Genomic DNA, 16,123 nt, shown 5'->3' on the forward strand with positions numbered 1-16,123 from the left:
CTGCCCTGACTTCCCGCCATGATGTATTAGAGCTAGAAACCAACCCCTAGAGCCAACCTTCATCCCCTAGATGGTTTTGATCAGTGTTTTATCACATACTATATGGTGGTGTACTCCTTTAATCCTAGCACTCTTGGAGGCAGAGGGGGCAGGCAGATCTCTGTGAGTTCGAGGCCAGCCTGGTCTACATAGCAAGTTCCAGGACAGCCAGAGCAATACAGATAGAACCTTTCCTGAAAATCAAAAAGAAAACCATACAAAATTCAGACAAGGACAAGGTTCCCCCAAATTGTACCTCAGAGAGGCAATTGTTCCATGAAGTTTTTAAGGTAATAGAGCAAAGGAAATGGTGAATGAAAAGAAATTTTCAAGTTCATCTGGTAAACCTAGGGTAGGTGGGGAAATCTCTGCTGTAAACCCCCGCCACATCTTAGGGCATTCTTAGCTTGGGGTCGGGAGAAGGTCAGGGTCTACTTGTAGATTGCCAAAGGACTGAACTGTTTGTCATAAGGATGCTGTCTCACAGAGGTTGGCAATAAATGGCGCTGGGAGTGCTAACACAGCTCAAGACCATTTGGCTCCTTATCCTCCGTAGTCATTGATGTGCTAGTCAGTCTTGTGAGACATTTACAACAGGTAGACGGTTTGCTCTGGGAGCCTCAGTCACAAGCTTTCGTGTCCCTGGCACGAAACTCCAGAGTTACTTCCTACAGTAGGATCTGTGTGGTTGGTTGGATGGGAAGACTTTTCATTGGATCTTAGGCTGGCTGCATCTGGCACTGCACAGAACATTCTCGAAACATTTTATTTGGTGAGGACAGGGTCTGAGATGACATAAGCAGGCAAGTAGAAGGGGACACACAAGCTATTTTGTGTGTGTCGTTGAATCATCCTTTCCCTGAATCAGGTGACTGTTTGCGCATCCCTTGAGCTTTGCTTGGAGACCCTGGCCTCTGATTGTTGGTGACTTTCTTCCCTGTGATTCAGAAATGATCTGTAGGCAAAAAAAAAAAAAAAAAAAAAAAAGGACAGTGTTGTGTGCTCACTTTGGTTAGTGACTAGCATCGTGCTCAGCCTCTTGTGAACAAGGTGCCCAAATTCACTTTTTTGGTAGGTTCCTGACCTATGTGGTCAATGCATTTACACTCGACTTTATTGTTTTGTTTTGTTTCATTTCTAGTTTTGCTGTCCTGGGGGTTAAACTAAGGGTCTTTTGCATGCTAGGCATGCTCCCTACTTTTGAGCTATGACCCCAGTTCCACATGACTATTTGAACTTTTGTCCCTTGTATACATACAGTCACCAACTGCATTAGAGTGGAGCTCTTGCTGTGAAACCCAAGTTCTGTTCCCTAGGTGGAGTAGCTAGAGGTAGCAATGAGAACACATAGCATCTATTTCCACAGGTTTCACATGAGGATAGGGTGCTCCTCCGTGTGGTGCTGGGATCTATAAACGGTTCCCTGGGCTTACTTGGAATCTGCACCTGGAGGGGGACACTCTGTGACTGGAAGAGCTGGTGTTGGTATAGAACAATAGGTTTTCAAAGCACAGTAAAGAGCTGGGGAGATAGTGAGGTAGGTAAAGAATTTGCTTTGTGATGGGCGGCAAGCATGAGGGCATACATCAAATGGGCATCCATTCAGACCCTCCGAAACCATGAAAATTGGAGACAGTAGCCCATATTTGAAATCCCAGTGAATCTGTGGTGAGGTAAGAGGTCAAGACAGGAGAATCACTGAAAGCTTGGCTGTTTCCTTTCCATCTACCTGCTCTGGGCTCTTCATGGCGCTTCCTGTTCATGGGAGCATCCTGCAAGCCTTCATTTCCTAGCTTGTTCTTCAGTCCCCGCTTGCCCAAGAGCCTCAGCCTTCCGAGGCTAAACAGACCTGGCTCCCTTGAGGTCCTCAATCCTCAGCATAATGTGACACTGATACTTATAAAAGGCCCAGGGGATGAGTTAAGACAGAAATGTACTTCGTCTCGCTATATGGAACTTCAGTCTCCACACGCACACATTTTAACAAGTTACTGGTGATGCTGCGACGCTCTGTGCACTGAACTGTACACGGGCAGGTTCTGTGTCCTGCATGAGTTGATTTCCTCACAGTGTATGTTGAGAGGCTTAAGTAAGTACCAGTTTCTTCAGTAATATAAGCTATTGCCATGTCTGAGAGGTGAAGATCAACCCCCTTCGATAATATCTACACCACGGACCCAGTGACTCAGGAGAGTGTGTGTGGTAACCCTGTCATGCCCCATCTGTGAGGCTCCTGATTAGAGCCGAGGTGGCCATGGGGAGGTGCTGAGTCTTTTCACACCTTGTGCTGTGGAGATTCCAAAGACAGTCTGTGACTTACCGGGCTGGTGTTTTCTCTGTTTAGGGATGCTAACATGTCCCAAGAGTGTCCACACCTCTGCATTGGCACAGCAGTCTGTGGTGATTCAGGGAGCTGGTAGAGTATGAAGAAGTGCCATCCTCCAGTCTCAGCCTAATGCCCAGGGGCAGCTACATCCAGGGGTGTCCAATCCAGAGCCCCTGGGTTGGGGGGTGCATGTGTTTATTCTGCATGCATTGTGACATGATGCCCTGTGTGTGTGTGTGCATGTGTGAATGTATTGTATGGTATGTATAAGTGTATATATGCATATAATGTGGTATGCAGTTTGTGTGCATTCCTCTATGTAGTATGGTGTATGTAGTATGTGTACATATAATGTGTGCAGTTTGTGTGTATCTGTATGTGTAGTGTGTAGTTTCTGTGTGTCTGCATATAGTGTTGTGTGTATATATGTATGTGGCATGTAGTTTGTGTTATGCAGTGTATGTGCTATGGTACATGGTCATGTGTGTGTTGTATGTATGTGTATGTGCTCGTGTGGTTGAGTGTTCTCTAGTTTTGTGCTCTTTGGGTGCGACACTATTTAAAATGCAAAGGGCACAGGAACAAAGCAGCTGCTGAAACCACACAGTGGCTTCTTGAGGGTCAGGTTAGAGCCCAGTAGGTATAAAAGGCAGTTGGAGGTTGAGAATAAATCAGTGAACGGGGTGAGCAAGCGAGCAGTGCTCGTACCTTTACTTCCTTCAGCGATCGATTGTGACCTGTGACAGATCTCTGTCCTAGGTCACTGCCGTTGACAAGGACAAACCTCGGGGAAAAAAGCCCTGGTGGTTGGGCTTCCCGAGGAGATGACCTTTAGCTGCTGACTTAGTAGCTGGCGAGCTCGTTGGATTCCCGAGTGAGTGACTTTCTCTTCTCATATCCATGAAGAATGGATGCTATAAGCCCCCCAAATCTGAAGCCACCCCAGTTTCTTTTTTAAAACAGAGGCAATTGAATTACCAATAGGGCCTCCAGGTGGTTCAGGCCTTTTCTCTGACAAAGACTAAACAGCTCTGCCAGGTTGACTGTTGGCCAACACAACACAGGAAGGGACTACTTAGAACCAAAATTACCATGTTCCCTATATTACCCTTCATCGTAGAAGACAGAAAAAGAGAGATTTTCTGTATTATATTTATTTTCTCAGCATGCCCCACTGGGTATTTGTACTTACTAGAAACCAAACCAGAACTAGGCACCTGTATGTGTCAGGAAGCCTAGACTGTGCTGTTCTCTGCGTGGGATGTGTGGATCCTGGTGGCTTCTTAGGAATTTGCACTGTGCACGACCAGGGTTGTACCTCCTAACTGACCCCTGCTGGTCTTTTACCTACAATCATTTCCCCTAAGTTGTTCTTTGTGGACCAGGGAAAGAGTCAAATAGAGCAGAGTTCTATGTCCTGGTGACCATCTTCCTTGTTTCTTAAATGTATTGCTTAAATAAACAGTGTTCCTCTCAGAAATGTAAAGATTAGTACAAAGGGTCTGTGAGTCCTCTGATGAGCAGGTCGCGTTCTATTCCATCAGATAAGAAATCATAGCCACGGGGGCTGGAGAGGTGGCTCAGTGGTTAAGAGCACCGACTGCTCTTCCAGAGGTCCTGAGTTCAAATCCCACCAACCACATGGTGGCTCACGACCATCTGTAATGGGATCCGATGCCCTCTTCTGGTGTGTCAGAAGACAGCGACAGTGTACTTATATACAAAATAAATAAATAAATCTTTAAAAAGAAAAGAAAGAAATCATAGCCATGATGCTCAAGTGCAAGCCAATTATTTTTCCTCGCGGGCCACCCATTTGCTTCTTCCTGTCCCCGGCTCCTTACTTGGCACTTGGCTCATTTGTTTGTGAAATAAAATGGAATTCTTAGGTGATAGAAGGTGCCTCTCTGGAGACTGGAGTACAGCGGGTGTCACAGCAGCCATTCTGTGCACATCAAACAAGATGGCTGCCATTTTGTAGATTATAAGGCATGGAGAGGGAGGGAGGGAGGCAAGCAGGGAGAGAGCTTGGGAAAGGGAGAAGAAAGGGAGGCAGGAGAAAGATGGAGGAAAGAAAGGAGGGAGGGGCCTGTGGAGATGACTCAGTAAAGCATTTGCTACACAAGCTTGAGGAGGAGAGTTGGGATCCCAGCTCCCATGTTAGTGGTAGGTGCCTGCACGTCTGTTGCAGAGAAAGCTGAGCCAGCGGATTCCCCAGAACAAGCTGGATAGCTAGATTAACCATAGCAGCTATTGAGAGACCTTACCTCAATAACTATGGTGGAAAGTGATTGAGGAGGACTCTCATGCTAATCTCAGGTCTTTGCACACATGTATAAATGCACACTCTGCATCATCCCCCATACATGCAGGCACATACACAGACACACCCTATAGACATATGTACAGAGATACGCACAAGGAAAAAAGAGAAAGGGAGTGTGGTGGTTAAGCTTCATTAAATTGACACGAGGTGTGGGGGGACAGGGAACCTCAACTGAGTAATGCCTCTGTCATATTGGCCCTAGGACAATTATTTTTATTATTAATGGTTGATGTGGGAGGGGCCAGCCCACCATGGGTAGAGCTGACCCTGGGCGGGTGGCCCTGGAGGGTATAAGAAAGCGGGCGGAGCAAGTTATAGAGAACAAACCAGTAAGCAATATTGCCCGATTAGCCTCTGCTTCAGTTCCTGTTTCAGGGTTCCTCCCTTGACCTTCCTCAAGATCAAACAGATCCTCGCCTCCATAGACTTGTGAGGTGGCACTTGGGCAGGGAGGGAGAAAGGAAAAAAGTTACCTGGGAGCTGCACCCGTCTTGGTGAGGCATTTGTAGGCAACAAGCATCTGGGCTGGATACCAGGGTGAAAGACCTCTAGATGGTTTTCAGACCAAAGCTGGAGTTATTTCCCCTCCAGTGCCCTGCCGTGACCTTTTCTTGCTTTACTGTTTTCCTGAATGGTATTAGAGGACCCTGTGTGGTTGACCTGGCACCGTGTAATTAGCTGCACAATTAAGTTTTGTGGTCCTGAGCAGCGGGGTCAGATGTTCAACAGGGAGGTTCAGGAGGCCTGGGTGCACAGTGCTGATGACTGCCCTGCTCCCTTCTGCCCTTCTGACCCCGGCAGCTTCTAGACTGCGTGGTAAGCTGGCTTGAGGCTGCTCAAGGCAGCCGCTCTGGGAAGTGTCAGATGTGTTTTGAATAATCAAGGGGTGTCCCTTTGGGGAATCTCATGGTCCAGGGAGCGTCCCTGTCTCTCTTCTCCTCTCAGATTCCTGTTAGTGGGATTATGCAGTGTTCTCAGTGAAATAGAAGCACTGGCAATCCTGATTACAGTCTACTGTGGAGAAGGGATCTTGCAAAATCCTGGTGGAAAATGCAATCCATTCTTTTGTATAGAAAATGCATAATCTGCGTACCCATTCACTCACTCATTTATCCAATATTTACTGAGTGCCTCATAATTGCTTGAGTGCTGTTCTAAGGACCCCATGCTGTGGAAACACGTGAGACCCCATGGCATGCACCCTACTGCTCGGTAGAGACTTACAGAGAAGCACCGAGTGATGGGGAACGGGGATGCTGTGTAGGACACACCTGGGGATGTGAATCAGAGATGTACTCTGAGTGCTTCTGAAATACAGCGTTTACAGCAGATGTGGCCAGAGGCAGGATGGGATTGTAACTGGGCTGATGTGGGGTGTGTTGTCTGGACATAGGAGGCACCCAAGAAGGAGGTGGGGGGGGGTCAGGAAGCTCGCCTCAGAAAACACACAGAAAATGCCTGCTTGCTCTTTGTGCTGACTTTACATGGGGAAACACAGGTCTGGGGAAATCACAATTCAGGCTCCAGTTCCAGAATGTTAAAAACACAGTGCTTCACTGGTTAAGGCATTTTGTTAGGCTTATGGTAGTGACTACACATTTCTGTGACAAAATACAAGGCAAAAGCTACTTAAGGGAGGAAGACTTATTTTGGGCCCACAGTGTGAGTGTGCAAGCCGACATGGTGGGAAGGTGTGGCAGCAGGAGCATGGGGAGCTGGTCACATGACATCTATAGGCAGGAAGCAGAGGGAGACAGGTGCTGGTGTGCAGCTTGCCTGCTTTCTAAGCCTAGGGGATGGAGCCGCCCACATTTAGGGTGCGTCTTCTTCTCTGTTAAGGTTTTCTAGAAACATCCTTATAGTTACTCCCGGAGGTCTGTTTCAATTTCTGTGGTGATTCTAAATCCATGAATTCAAGAGTCACAATTGCAACGTTGAGAGTATCTTGCTTTTAAGGAAAAATATTCAAATGTGTATGGTTGTGTAGTGTCTGTGTATGTATGCACACTAATATGTATGTGGGCACATGTGGTTGGACATGTACAGGCTATATATATATATACATATATACATATATACATATATATATATATGTATATATCAGTGTCTTCTTCCGTTGCTGTCTACCTTACTAAGGCAGGGTTTCTTGGCGAAGGTGGATCTTACCAACTTTACCCACTCTAGCTACATTGCCCCAGAGATCTCCTGACCTTACTTTCTGAGTGTGGGGGTTACTGGATGCCACCCTGTCAACCCGGCTTTTCCATACAAGCTCAGGAGAATCTGAACTCCAGCCCTTACATGAGCAAAATACCTTATCCCTTGTGCCATCTTCTGAATTGACATATTTCGATATTTGAAAAAGAAATTCCCAACGTTATCAGGCTGTAACCTATGAAACGACTATCTGGGCCAGTCCTGAATCACAGGGATCAACAGCTCTAGATAGTTTGTCTTAACCTAAACATGAGTCCTGTCCTGCCCTGAGTTTGGTGGCAACACTAAATGGAGAGATTTTTCTCATTCCAGTCTGCAGAGTGGGCTTAACATAGGTATCTGTCGACCTAGCCTAGCTGTAAACTTGTATGCAGTGTAGTTTCTGTGATCTGAGATCTGAACTGCAACTTCTGTTAATTCTCAGAAGCAAAGGGGCTTGGGACCTTGCTGAGGGTCCCATGTGCTGTGTGGGGCAAGTCCAGGGACTGTTGGAGTTCTGGGCTGACACGGTTACTCCTGATAGATACACAGCCGGACTTGAGATTGCACTGTACTTGGGGTTCGTGTGCTTTCATGGGGTCACTGAAGCTGAAGCAGGTTCTTGGAGGAATGCTAGTGGCACTTCCAGATAACCAGGGATCATCGTGTGGCTGCTGCTATGGTCTATACCAAAGCTGGTAGAGCCATGCCTGGGCAGTCAGTTCTACTCAAGCCAGCGGCTCCCTGGCTAAATGGCTTCTGTGAGTTGTATAATTTCTCAGTCTGGATTTTTCTTCCAGAAAGTAAGACAAACTGTAAAAATAACATGTTGGATTTTTTTTTTAACCCCCCACGAGGAGAATATGTTCTCTAAAGAGAAGAAGAAAAATGTTTGTTACTCACTGGTGGCAGAATGGTCTTCACAGGTTATGAGTGTAACACTTTAAATGTAGATACTGCCTCGAATTCTTGGCTAGAAGGTCCAGACTACTCAAAGGACCAAGGCCTGGTGTGGTTGGACCCTTCCCTGTGTCTGGAGGACTGTCACCAACTCAGTCTCCAAAATATCTTCCAATATATATCCGATATCTGATATCTATCTGGTATCAATGGGCTGTAGCATAGCAAGATGCAATAGAGTAGAGGCAAACCCTTATATCAAGGCTGGATGAGGCATCCCAGTAGGAGGAAAAGGGTCCCGTGAGCTGGCAAAGGAGTCAGAGACAGCCCTTCCCCTGCTGTTAGGAGGCTCACAAACAACACAAGCTAAACAACCCCAGCATGAATGCAGGGGATAGAACTCCAGTCTCCCTGCATATTTATGCTCCAGGGCCTAAGCTCCTTGAAGGTCTTGTTATCCCTATATTTTGTTGTTGTTGTTGTTCAATTTTTTTGTTCAAATTTTAACTATTTACAATGTTCCATGTTTATGGGTGTCAGATGACAAGTTTTTCTAATACTAGTGATATTCACCCCAAGTAGGGCACCAGCACCTAAAGGAAAAAAAAAATATCTCCATCCAAATTAACCTTGGAGAACCATTAAGTTTAGTAGGGTTACTCACAGAAACACAGGTAACCAAAAGGCAGCTTCATCACGACAAGGAGATCACCACATGGGTGACAATCCACAAAAGCTGTGTCCCTGGAACTCTGGATACGTATTGCAGACACCTCTACCAAAAGTGGTAAGCTTTGGCTTCACATTTCACCTCAAGACAGGGCTTCTGTGTAGCCCTGGCTGTCCTGGAACTTGCTCGGTAGACCAGGCTGGCCTCGAACTCAGAGATCCACCTGCCTCTGCCTCCCAAGATCTGGGACTGAAGGTGTGCACCACATGCTTAGCTGATAATCTTCTCTTCTAGGAAAGGTTTTGTGCTTATGGAAGCTTGGACAGGTCCTGTTGTGTCTTGTAATTGTACAAATTCTTACAACTCTTGGTGGACTTTGTAAGCCTCCGACCTCCCATGAAGTACTGTTTAAGTCTGGAGAAAATATCTACCCGTTTATTTCATCTGTGTGTGCATGTGTATGCGTGTGCATGACCATGACTGTGTACATTCATGTGGAGACCTGAGATTAATACCACATGTCTTTCTCAGTCTTTCCTCATGTTATTTTTTTTTTTGAGACAGGGTCTCTCATTGGCCCTGACACTCATTGATTGAGCTAGCCTGGCTGTCCAGTGAGCTCCAGGAATCCCCCTGTCTCCATTTCCTGATCCCTGAACTCACAGGCATGCACCACTGGGCTTAGTTTCTTTTTGGTTGTGAGCCTAGCCTGTAATGGCTGAACCACCTCTCTGGCTCACTTAGCTTCCTTTTAATAAGGGATGGGGCAGTTCCTTTCCACCTGCTTGCGTGGCAAGCACTTTGTCAAGCGAGGCATCTTCCCAATTCCTTTATATCTACTTACATCAACTTTCCCTACATTGACTTGATTCAGAGGAGAAACACTGGATAGTTCCGAATTGCATCATGGGTAGTTCAGAATTGCACGATGGGTCCAGCAGTAAGGCAGTGGGTGGTTACCGATGTGCTCTCCGAGTCTACAAATCTGGTGTCTCGGGATCACTAACACCTGCCCTCGGTTCCTCCCAACAGTGACGGAAGGCCGAGGGATCCTGGAGAGCATTCAGCGGTTCTCACTGCTGCCTACCTACCTCCCGGTGACCTACCACATCAACAATGCTGATGTCTCCTTCTTCCTAAAGGAGGCCAACCAGGACATCATGCGCAATTCCAGCCTGCAGTCGCGGGTCGAGTCCTTCCTGATCTACAAATCCAGGCGACTGCCAGTGCTCAACGCCAGCTACGGGCCCTTCTCACTTGAGCAGGTAGTGCCCCAGGACTTGATGCTGCCTTCCAACCCATTCGGATTCACTAACACTTTCTCTCTTAACTGGAGGCTGAAGGCCTACATCTTGCAGGAGAAAGTCTACCTGAGCCATCCCAAAGTGCAGGTGCTCTTCCACATCGTGGGCCGAGACTGGGATGACCACAGGGACGAGAACTTGCCTTGCCTGCGGGTTTTTGCTTTCCGAGAGACCCAAGAGGTTCGAGGTAGCTGCCGGCTGGGTGGGGCCCTGGGGCTGTGCGTGGCCCAGCTGGAAATGCTGCCGGGCTGGTTCAGTCCCCCATCAGTGGTGTCTGGGCGCAGGAGGCCCACAGAGCAGCCAGAAGGGAGTCCTGTGGAACTGTATTACGCTGTACAGCCAGGGGATGAGCGAGGTGACTGTGCCAAGGAGGACTCGAGGAAGAGCGGTGGGGCTCCAGCAGGCCACAATGATGTTGATGAATCCAGTCCCCCTTTGCATAGAATTGGGAGCGTCTTCCTTCGGGAGACTCCCAGCAGTCCACCTTTGAGGGAGCTGCGTTTGGATAGCAACGTGGCCGTTCACTATATCCCCAAGACTGTGCGACAAGGAGATGTCCTCACCTTCCCTATCTCTGTCTCTAGGAACTGCACGGAGGATCGCTTCACACTGAGGTGAGCAGGTTCTCATTGTGTCTACGGCAGCCGGAGAGATCCAGCCGGGCTGCTGTGGAACTGCCTAGTAGTTCTGCCTAGTCTGGAACTGCCTGTAGATGTTCACATGCTGTGTTCTGTGAAACATAAGGGTTAGTTACATTTCTGACTGGCCGCTTGGTGGGCACACTTCTTTGTAGGATGTACATGTGCACAAGAGGCCATGGGTGTCATTCTTCAAGTGATGCCCACCTTGGTTTTGTTTTGAGAAAGGGTATCTCACTTTCCCAGCGCTTGCTGGTTAGGCTGTCCAGTGAGACCCTAGAATCCTCCTTTCTCCACCCTGTAGCATCGGGGTCATTGAACCACAAATCTTCAGCACTATATCCTGCTGATTTACGTGGATTCTGGGAATCAAACTCAGATTCCTGTGTTTTCATGGTGAATGCTTTACTGACAGAGCTATCTCACCAGCCCGAAAATATGTTTTAAAGACTTATATTTAATTATGTATGTATGTGAGTGCATGTGCGAGTGTGTGTGTGTGTGTGTGTGTGTGTATCCATGTCCGGGTGTATGCATATGAATGCAGTACCAACAGAGGCCAAAAGAGGGGGCATTGGATCGTCCTGGACTGTTAGTTGCCAGATGTAGGTTTTAGGAACTGAATTAGAGTATACTAGAGGAGTGCCAAGTACTTTTAACTACTGGGCCATCTCTCCAAGACCATAAGATAATTCTCTTTAATATTAATGAATCTCCTAAAATGTCACAGAAGAGTCCCTTGACCTTTGTGGAGATTTGTCAACAAGCTTCAGGACACTGAGGGTTCCCTTAAATCAGCCACTTCACAACTGGGTCTTTAAACTCCTCGCAGTTTCAGCGAATCTGCAAACTCAGTTTCGACAGTTGTCAAGGAGGAAGGAGAATGTGGCTTTGCCAACTCAAAGTCTATTCCAGACAGGCGGGCTCTAAGTATAAAGTGGTACCAGGCTTAAAGTTGTCATTTTGTTTCTCCCTGGAAATAGAATGTGCTATTTAAAAAAGAAATGGAAGAGCATAAAGGAGACTAAATGGTGGGATCTTGGGTACCTTATGTAAGGTTGGAGCAAAGAGGAGACATTTAAAAGAAGCACTGTGTACTTTAGAAAATGCTCTGGAACTCACTTTGGAATATGGTAGAGGAACTTGCCTTGTGTCAGTTGTGATGTAACTGAAGACTTTAGCTCCATTTTAAATGTAGGTAAATTTGGCTGCAATAATCAATTAACACAAGCATCGTTGGCTGAACAGCAGTATCCCAGCAGCGTGACACGACTTGGCCTTCTGTGAGACACTAAATTGTTCTCTTCTTTCTTTTTAAAGCTAGGCTTTTCATCTTTACTTCTCTCTCTCTCTCTCTCTCTCTCTCTCTCTCTCTCTCTCTCCCTCTCTCTCTCTCTCTCTCTCTGTGTCTCTGTCTCTGTCTCTCTGTCTTTCTGTCTCTCTCTGTCTCTCTCTGTCTCTCTGTCTCTGTCTCTCTCTGTCTCTCTCTGTCTCTCTCTCTCTCACAACACACACACACACACACACACACACACACACACACACACACCACATGAGTGCAGTGCCCACAGAGACCAGAAGAGGGCATCAGATCCTCTGGAGATAGTTGTGAGCTGTCTGAAATGGGTGCCAGGAACTAAACTCTGGTCCCCTGCAAAAGCATCAAATGCTCTGAACTGCTGAGCCATCTCTCCAACTCCCAACACATTAGGTTTATTGTGATCCTTGAGGATATGAATGTAACCACATGTGGGGTACAAATTGCCTACAGAGTTTCAAGTTCATTAGCTACTGATCTCATTTCAGTTTCTCATCCAAATTTCATTTCCTCTTTCTTTTCTTTCCTGTCTATCTGTCTATCCGTTCATCCATCCATCTATCCATTCTTCCTTTGTTCTCTTTCTCTTCCGCTCCCTCCCTCACTCCTCCTCTCCCTTCCTCCCCTCTTTCCCTTCCTCTTTCCTTCCCTCCCTTCTTCTCCCCCTTCCTCTCTCTCTCCTCCCCTCCCTTCCTCCTTTCCACCCTCTTCCTCTTTCTCCCTCCATCCTTCCTTTCTTTCTTTCTGTACTCCCTTTTCCTTATGTCTTGTTTATGAGTGATGAGCTCAAGGAAGCAAGTCATCCTTTTGCTTTAACTCCAAAATTTAAGTTGAGTTGATTGCGGTTCTTTCTTTCTTTTTTATTTTGACTAAAGCAGTACACATTAGTGAACAGCATTTGTCTAATGATTGAACTTGGCTAAAACTGGGAGGTAAAAAAACCTTGGCTTTGTGTTCTGTGCATCTGGGGATTAACAAAGGGGCAGGGGGAGGGCGGAACAGTGGTGTAGGAAGACATCTGTGGGCCTGGGGCCACATTTGTGCTTCAATTTGCCCCTATATGGCAGATTGCACTGCAGCTGGACATAAGCCCTCTCCATGTCCCGCAAATGTGTGCTTCAACCTCTGAGTTCAGCGGCTTTACAGAAGTCGGGGCTTGGCCTGGAGAGATGGCACAGCTGTCTAATGCTTTCTTCCCGGCTGCAGATGTACATGCAAAGTGCCCGTATACATAAAATATGTAAATCTATAAGTCTTAAGAAAAAAAAAGAAATAGGGTGTGGTGGCACGTGCCTGCAATCCCAGCACTCAGGAGGCAGAGGCAGGCAGATCTCTGAGTTCAAAGCCAGCCTGGTCTACTAAGTGAGTTCCAGGACAGCCAGGGCTACACAGAAGAGCCCTGTCTCAATAAATGAATAAACAAACAAACAAGCAGAAAGAGAAAAGAGGTCCCTGTGATAATACATACCATCTTCCATTGTGTATTCATGCCGGTCATCGGCTGGTGATTGAATTCCTGGGCCAGAAGAAGAATCTTACTGTACCCTAGGTTTGGCCTCAAGGAGTGAGCTCTTCTAGCCTTTTCCAGAAGCATCTCTGTGCCTGTTTGTGTACTTTACAAAGGCTTGGGATCCTGTCACCATCTTAAATATAGTAAACGTGTTCCCTAGAGTCCTGAGTGAGATGAGCTATCTTTGCTCTCCCAGAGACGCAACAGGCATCCCCAGTGCTGGGCCACACAGCCCACAGGGTTAGGTTTGGGCCTTTGCACATTCAGAAACAAACACATAGCACCCATGTAGGTTTGTTGGCTCTAGTTGTAAGTCAAAGCTTGGGTAATTTCAGATATAGAGAAAAAGAACATTTATTCAGAATCCATTCACTATGAATCTAGTTTTAAATTTTATTCTTGAGAATATATATATATATAATATTTAATGAAGTATATCTACTGTCCATTTTTCCCTTCAACTCCTCCCATATCCCCACAACATACACCCTCCCAACTTTATAAGTGCACAGAGGTGGGTGGGGTCATCCACTGGAGCAAGGGAAGCCTACCACTAGGGTCATCCTTGAAGGAAAAATGCAAATGAGTCTGCTTCCCCTTAACAGCTACTAACTGCCACTGGGTCCTTACTAGGGGGTGGGGCCTGGAGATTTTCTCCCTCATTCCTGCTGGGAGTTTTGACTAGACTGATGTTGTACATGTAACCATAGCGTCTTTGAGTTCGCAGGGGCAACAGCCATATCATGTTGAGAACACAGCATCTCACTGCCTCCCCTCCCCCACCAACCTCTATTTCTTACATCCTTCCTGCCTCCTCTTTTATGATGTTCCCTGGGCTTTGATGTTTGTCTACTACACACCTAACATACTCCAATCTTGAGTGAATCTACTCTGTTTATGTAAGTAGACACCTTAAACATGGACCTGGTAATGGGGTGGGCTTTTCACTTGAATCTCCATAAATAGGGGTAGACTTATCTGTGCCTGGACCTCAGGGGAGATAATGTGGAGAATGTCTGAGGGGGTGGGCCTTCTATTCTGGGTACCAAATTATAAGTATGTTTTAATGATTGTTTCTCCCTAACTCGTGTGTGTGTGTGTGTGTGTGTGTGTGTGTGTGTGTGTGTGTGTGTCTGTGTGTGTGTCTGTGTCTGTCTATGTGTCTGTGTGTCTGTGTATTTGTGTGGATTGGTAGGTATGGATTCATGGGTGAATTCTCATTGAGAACAAGAAAGCTCCAATAGACAGCTTGTTGTCTTACAAAATCTTTCCAACCCTGCTGCTCTAGTCTTGAAGCCCCTGTTGTAGAAGGAAAGCAAAGCACTTTCATTTCACAGACATCCAAGTTCCTTTAAATCTCAGAAAATGTTTTTCTTCCCACTGACAACGGAAGCGCCCACAGCGCTTGGGCTCTTTGCTCTGAAGATTCCCACCCACCATTCCTTTCCCTGTCTCCCTCTCCACGGAACTCAGGGTCCAGAACCACCAATGGCTCAGATTGCACAAATGCCAAGCTGGAGATGACAAGCCTAGGGACCCTCTCTCCCTCCATACCATCTATTCATCTTTCCCCTAGAGAGATTGATTTACTAAGAAGCTCTAGTCCTTCGGTTGGACTGGAGCTTGAGCCAAATATTTATTCAATGTCAGGGAAGTTCATGTGGAGGACAGAGTCCAGAGATGGAAGGCAGAACTAAGACAAATCAGGGCTCTTCCCAAGGGCCCTTCTCAAGTTCATTGAGTGAATAGATCCTTCTTAATAGTAATGCTTATTATCAATGACCACTTATAGCTTGCAGAGTGCTCTGCAGTTTTAAATACTAAATGAGATACCCAAGAGCTCTTTGGCAGCCATGCACCTACCACTGTGTCAGATTTCAGATGCTTCAGGAACTTGGGAGATGGTTCATGCAACAACATGTGCCACGTGTAAACACAAGGAACTGAATTTGATCCTGGCGCCCATAAAAATTGTCATACATGATGGGGTGTGGTTCAGTGGCCAGCTATTATAGCCGAGTCAGCAAGCGTTCTACTTAGTGAGAAACTGTCTCAACAAGGTGGTTAGCTCCCGAGGAGCTGACCTCTCACCTGAGATTGACCTCTCACTTCCACATGCACAGATGCATACAAGCACGTGACTCCCCCTACCCCCAAACATATAAGCATGCACACAGATTCGTGACTGTTAACTAAAACTAAAATATAAAAAGTGCTTTGGATCAAGCCTTTTCTGGGGATTTTCCTGCTGAGAAAAGACCTTTAAAAGAGAGAGCAAGGGTATAAAGAAAGAATGTTTGACATGTGATTATGGAGTCAGGATTGAGGTGTGTCTGGGGATGCCCTTTGCTTGCTGTATTAGATTTGCACAGGGATCTCTAGAGGAACAGAACTTATATAAAAAATATATTTTTATCTATAATATATTACATGTATTATATATAAAGGGGGTTTGTTAGAATTGCTTACAAGCTGTGGTCCAGCTAGTCCAACAATGGCTGTCTACCAATGAAAGGTTCAAGAATCCAGTGGTTGTTCAGTCCACAAGGCTGAATGCCTCAGTTGGTCTTCAGAATCCCAAATAGGCTCTCATTCAAATGAAGGAATGCACTTGCCCACAAGAGCGAGAGCAAGCTTCCTTCATCCGTGTCCTTACATAGGCTGCCAGCAGAAGGTGTGACCCGGATTAAAGGTAGATCTTCCCACTTCAAAAGATCTGAAGTAAAAATAGTTCTTCCTATTTCAAATAATTCAATTAAGAAAAAACTCCCTCCTCACAAGTGTACACAACTGCTCAGGTTTTAGTTCATTCCTGTTGCTGTAAAATTATAAAAGAATGCTGTCTTTTATCCCACACTCGATCCAGCATCATAGTGCCCCAAGATGTCTGGTAGAT

At 46.3% G+C, this 16,123-nt stretch overlaps 1 protein-coding gene across 2 annotated transcripts in view; it reads left to right on the top strand.

Moving 5' to 3' along the window:
* Positions 1-16,123, top strand: part of Tmem132d (transmembrane protein 132D) — a 647,297-nt gene that overhangs the window by 149,599 nt on the left and 481,575 nt on the right. The window contains exon 2 of one of the 2 annotated variants that reach the window (NM_198727.2): positions 9,490-10,375. The exons of the other annotated variant lie outside the window; for it this stretch is intronic. Within the exon in view, the coding sequence (NP_942022.2) occupies positions 9,490-10,375 (886 nt within the window). The remainder of the gene's footprint in view (positions 1-9,489; positions 10,376-16,123) is intronic. 2 annotated transcript variants of the gene reach the window in all.

Source organism: Rattus norvegicus, chromosome 12, assembly GCF_036323735.1.
Source record: "Rattus norvegicus strain BN/NHsdMcwi chromosome 12, GRCr8, whole genome shotgun sequence".
NCBI classification, from domain to species: domain Eukaryota; kingdom Metazoa; phylum Chordata; class Mammalia; order Rodentia; family Muridae; genus Rattus; species Rattus norvegicus.